This window comes from Berghia stephanieae, chromosome 3 (genome assembly GCF_034508935.2).
Source record: "Berghia stephanieae isolate SIO BIC M18660-M18661 chromosome 3, UCSD_Bste_1.3, whole genome shotgun sequence".
In the NCBI taxonomy this organism is placed as follows: domain Eukaryota; kingdom Metazoa; phylum Mollusca; class Gastropoda; order Nudibranchia; family Aeolidiidae; genus Berghia; species Berghia stephanieae.
In genome coordinates, this window is record NC_088362.1 from 27,320,351 (window position 1) to 27,325,839 (window position 5,489).

At 36.4% G+C, this 5,489-nt stretch overlaps 1 protein-coding gene across 1 annotated transcript in view; it reads right to left on the reverse strand.

Annotated features, from left to right (window-relative positions):
* Positions 1 to 3,203: 3,203 nt before the first annotated feature.
* LOC144967462 (protein pelota homolog) overlaps positions 3,204 to 5,489 on the reverse strand; it is a 19,897-nt gene continuing 17,611 nt past the window's right edge. Inside the window, exon 12 of the mRNA XM_078904739.1 lies at positions 3,204 to 3,324. Coding sequence (XP_078760865.1) covers positions 3,239 to 3,324 — 86 coding nt within the window. The 3' untranslated portion in view covers positions 3,204 to 3,238. The remainder of the gene's footprint in view (positions 3,325 to 5,489) is intronic.

Sequence of the window (5,489 nt, forward strand, 5' to 3'; positions counted from 1 at the left end):
TAGACCACATAGTCTAACTCTATAAACCACGATACATCTGTGATGGGATGGCTTGTGTTTCTGAATACTAACATCAGCATACTTGTACTCAGAAGTTACATAAATTTAAATGCAAATATTTAACAGTAACTTGGGCAATACCCTTGTGGAGAAAACATGTTTTAAAATGATAATTTCTGCATAAAAATTATAAGAAAAATATTAAACGTGTCATTAAAAATACAATGAAATGATACAATATCATATCTCATTCTCTCTATAACTAAAACATTCAGTTTCTTTCGGATTCACTCATTCCACATTTCACGTGTAAAACAAGACCATTCCATTTAAATCGACATAAATTGAACGCTTAATATTATATTATATTAACTTTTATCAAATAAAGATATGACGGCAGCAACTGAAAATGTAGATATTGGTTGAACACCACCCACTCCCCCCCCCCCCACCCTTCAATAAAAATCTTTACTCTCTCTTTGGCATTATAAACATTGTTTTTGTTGTTTTTAAGGAAACTCTACAGGAAATTCCATTCCTATTAAGAAAGGAGTCCGTCAAGGGTGTGTTGCCTCACCAGATCTGTTTAATCTATACCAAGAAACAATCATGAGGGGCATAAATAATATGGAGGGAATAAAAGTAGGAGGTCACAACATAAATAATATAAGATACGCAGACGATACGGTACTCATTGCAACATCAGAAATCCAACTTCAAAAGATTGTTGACAAAGTGGTAGTAGATAGTGAAGCCAAGGGAATGGAAGTGAATATCACCAAAACAGAATGCATGGTAATACAGAAAAACCCCGAAAACAACAACACCTGCAATATAACGATTCACGGCGAGCAGCTTACCAACGTAGAAAGTTTTAAATACCTAGGTTCAATAGTGACAACAGATGGAAGATGTAACCGAGACATACGAGCAAGAATAACTCAAACCAAACAGGCCTTCATGGACCTGGGAAACATTTTGAAAAACAAACAGATGTCGTTCGGGATTAGATTCCGAGTCTTGAATTGCTACGTGTGGCCAATCTTGTTCTACGGATGCGAAAGCTGGACTACAAATGCAGAAACACAAAAGAACATTGAAGCTTTTGAAATGTGGTGCTTGAGAAGGATGCAGAGAATATCGTATACCGCACACAAAACGAACGAAGAAGTGCTAAAACAAACATACCAACAAAGGAAACTAATGCCCTTAATAGTGGATCGACAACTATCCTTTTTCGGACACATAGTAAGGAAAGATAAGAATGAATACCTGGCAAGTTGTGGAAAAATACCTGGTAAACGCGCCCGGGGAGACAAAGAAAAACACTCATAGACCAATTGAAGGGCTTCACCAACCTAACAATCCAAGAGCTGTTTGAAAAAGCAAGAGACAGGGAGGAATGGAGAGAGATAATTCATGCAGTATCCGAAGCCTGGACCAGGCATGGAACCTAGAAGAAGAAGAAGAAGGGTTTTACGATGCTTGCAACACATTTAGGTCATATCAGCACAAGTGAAGAGGAAAAAAATGAGATAGTTAAAAGTTCTAGAAGTACAATTAAAGCACCCAAGGAAAAGGACGACAAAGGGGAATTAGTTCAAAAAGGGAATAGAAATATCCTCAAAGAGCACACTATCAGTGTACTTAGTTTGAGATCAGCTAAAAGTCTCACCATGACACAAACATAGGTCCCCACTAAGAGGAACATACTCAAATGTTTACAAATCATATATATGTAAAACAAAAATAATAAAGTGCATTGCAATGAGATGATTTATAAGACAAAAATATCAACTCCCAAAACTATACATTTGACTGTTGCCGTCCCAGCCAGGGCCAGGACAAAACCAAGTTATGTCATTCCAAGACAAAGACAGAAAGTATATTGGAAACAGATAGAGGGGGATAGAAGAGACAGTAAGTACACCCCTGCTCACAATGGGAAGTCAGGAACCCCACCCAGGCACATCAAACCTTATCAGCACATCAAATCTTTGTACCAAAATGTCAATCTTCATCCGCCTTGTATTTCGAAACACAATGCCATTGAAAAGGCAACTGGTTTATTGCAATGTCATTGCCTTATCTCACCTTTTACAAGTACAGTTCAATTCTACTCAAAATCTACACGCCACCTACTGTTCTCACAGAGACAGAAATAACTGTAATCAATTTAGATCAGGCTTCAAAGCGAAAACGGTTAACACCGCATTCATAATTAGATGACGAAATGAAGAAATTTCAATTCCAAAGACAAACAGTTTCATCCCTCGAGGATTGCTTTCCAAATGTATTATTCAAAGCATTTGGTTGTAAACAAAGCGCATCTAACTTAACTTTATTGAAATAAATAACAATGTGAAATTGAATGTAAGCTTCAATTTATTATACCAAAACATAATGTGGTTTCCCTTTATCAACATAACAGGATGAATGAAACACTACAGTCTGTAGTGTTTCATTCATCCTGTAACCAGAAACGTCCATTTTATCTATTTTCGTATATTAAATTGAAGCTTACATTCAATTTCACAATGTTATTTATTTCTTCGAGCCTTGAGCAGCAACATTATCTTTATTGAAATAAAACAACTTGACAATAACATTAGACTAAGGACCCAAGTGATGTTATCAAAACATCTTGATTGTTAAATTCCTATCAAGCTGTGAAACACCAAAGAACATTAATCTTAATAGCCACTCACTGAGCTAGGGTTAATCTTAATTTCTGCAGTGTGGCATGGACAGTAACCACTGGCTGCAACCCCCTTGGGTTTTAAACGAAACCTTATTCCAAATTAATAATCGGTTCCACTGTATTCCAAGCAAGATAAAAATGAGATTTCCAATATCCAAAACCTAATAAAGACTTCAAATCCATCAAACATTTTAACTCACTCAATCCTAGAGATTTTTGCTACTTTTCATAATTGAAAAAAATGTATTAAAAATGAGCATGTACATAGATAGTTGTATTCAACTATCATTAACATGCAAAAACTAAAAACATTAGCTTTGATACTACGCCTATAATTTGTGTCAGAAAAATGTAATAAATAGGCATGGGGTAAAAGTAAGTCGGGTAAACTACGGATATAGTCGGTGTTAGGGTTGAGTGAGTTAAGAGATTGGACCTAAGGCAAGATTGATACAATGCTTTTTCAACATTCTGTAACTTTTGCAAACACATAACAAAATATTTGGGGCAGTGAAGACCTCAGTGGGGTCAGCAGTTTTAATCTGAATCTGAATCATCTTCATCATCTTCATATGGCATAGGAAACCTTAAAATGGCAGCTACTCCAGACAACTGGCCCAGCTCTGCGATTTGAAAAAAAAAAGAAGAAAAAATGTAAAATATTATATCAGTATTATTTTATACAGGGTGTCCAGGGAAATCCAACCTTAAAATTTCCTACCTAGAAGTGAAATTTCCTACCAAGTATTTTATCAATTCTTGCCATACCCAGTGTTCTATACGCTTATAAAGACAATCCTACTTAAAATAGGTTTTACCACCTCAATACAATCCATATTTTAGAGTAAGAGCAGAGGTGAAAATGACTGGTCACAAAAAGGAGGAAATTTCTCAGCGCACAGATCATGATTCATCCATGCGACTATAATCTAGAAATTTTTTGACAACATTCGGAGAAATTTCAAAAGTTTAAAAACTGACAGCAACATATAAAATCTTATCTTCTTAGAGAATGGTACCATGTGATTATATTTATACAATGTTAAGAGCCACCACCCACCCCCATTTTCACTTTTTAAAAATACTCTTATGAATTGTTGGTAGGGATGATGATGTGATGGTAGTTGTAGTAGTGATTGTTTTTTTTTTGTTTTTAAGGGTTTTACGGCGCTTGCAACACATTGAGGTCATATCAGCGCCAGTAAAAAGGGAAAAAATGGGATAGTAAAAAGTTCAAGAATTACAATTAAAGCATCCAAGAATAAGGCAGACAAAGGGGAATTGGTTCGAAAGGGAACAGATGTAGATTCCAAGAGCACACTATCAGTGTACTTAAATAGAGATCACCTAAAAGTCTCATCCAGACCCAAGCACAGGTCCCCACTAAGAGGAATACACTCAAATGTTAACAAATCATATATAATACATAAATAAAACACAATAGAGTACATAACAGAGAGATTTACAAGGAAAAAAATGTCATCTCCCAAAACTAACTATACATTTGACTGTTTCCCTCCCAGCCAAGGTATCTGGCCAGGGCCAGGACAAAACCAAGTAATCTCATTCCAAGACAAAGACAGAAAGCATGCTGGATTGGAAAACAAACATAGGGGGATAGAAGACATAGTATGTACCTCCCTGCCCGCTATGGGAGGTCAGGATCCCCACCCAGTTGTAGTAGTGAAGTGGTGGTGGTGGTAGGAATGATGATGGTATAGTGGTTGTAGTAATAGTGGTAGTGATAGGGATAGTGATGTGGTGGTTGTTCTAGCAGTGGTGGCATTGGTGGTAGGCATGGTGATGTGGTGGTGGTTGGAGTAGTTGTGGTGGTGGGTATGATGACGTGGTAGTTGTAGTGATGGTATGGGATGTGGTAGTGGTGGTGATGGGGATGATGATGTGGTGGTGGTTGCATTTGTGAGTGGTGGTGCCAGGGATGATGATGTGGTGGCAGTTGTAGTAGTAAAATAATAAAATTTTGTGCACAGCAGTTGTCCTTCATTCATTTTTGATATCTCATTTTAAGCAAGAAATTCCTCGTTTTTCTCATTTTACAGGAAATTTCACCCTCAATCTCATTATTTCCAACATGTCCGACCAAATATGAAATTTCCGACCAATTTCCAACTTTCCGACTTCCCTGGACACCCTGTTATAGATCAGGAATATGTGCTAAAATATAAATAAAAACGTTATCCTTTAGACACCCAAGGTAAATGGATCTGGAGTTCATCCTGGTTTCTATTGACAGGCCTAGAAGTGATTCAGGCCAATAATTTTCCCTGCTTTTTTCCCTGTTTTTTTCCCATAATTGTGTTAAATAAGACTGCTTGCTACCCTTTGGATAGAGCTAAGACGCAGGGGATTACACAGATCCAGCAACCCAATCTCAATAAGGTGGACAGAAGGTTCAGAAAAACTGAAAAAAAAAGGAATGACAAGAAAAGAAAAGTTCCCTATCACTAACTGTATATGAGTCTCCACATCTTAGATTACGATTGATTAGAAGAAAAATTGAGAAAAATAAAAGGATATTTTAAAAATAAATACAATATAGACAATGGTAACAATCTTGCCTATGTTGGTTCTATTAAACAAAGTGCAGGGCAATGTAAGAATGAAAATAAAAAAAAGATTGTGAGATTGCACAACACATTTTAAACATTGTACTCTTAGTAAGTAGAATACATTCAAATGAATAAACAAGAAATATACTACCACAACACAGCTTACTCCAAATTCTAATGATAGTTTTATATAAAAGATGGGGTGGGGCGTGGAGTTT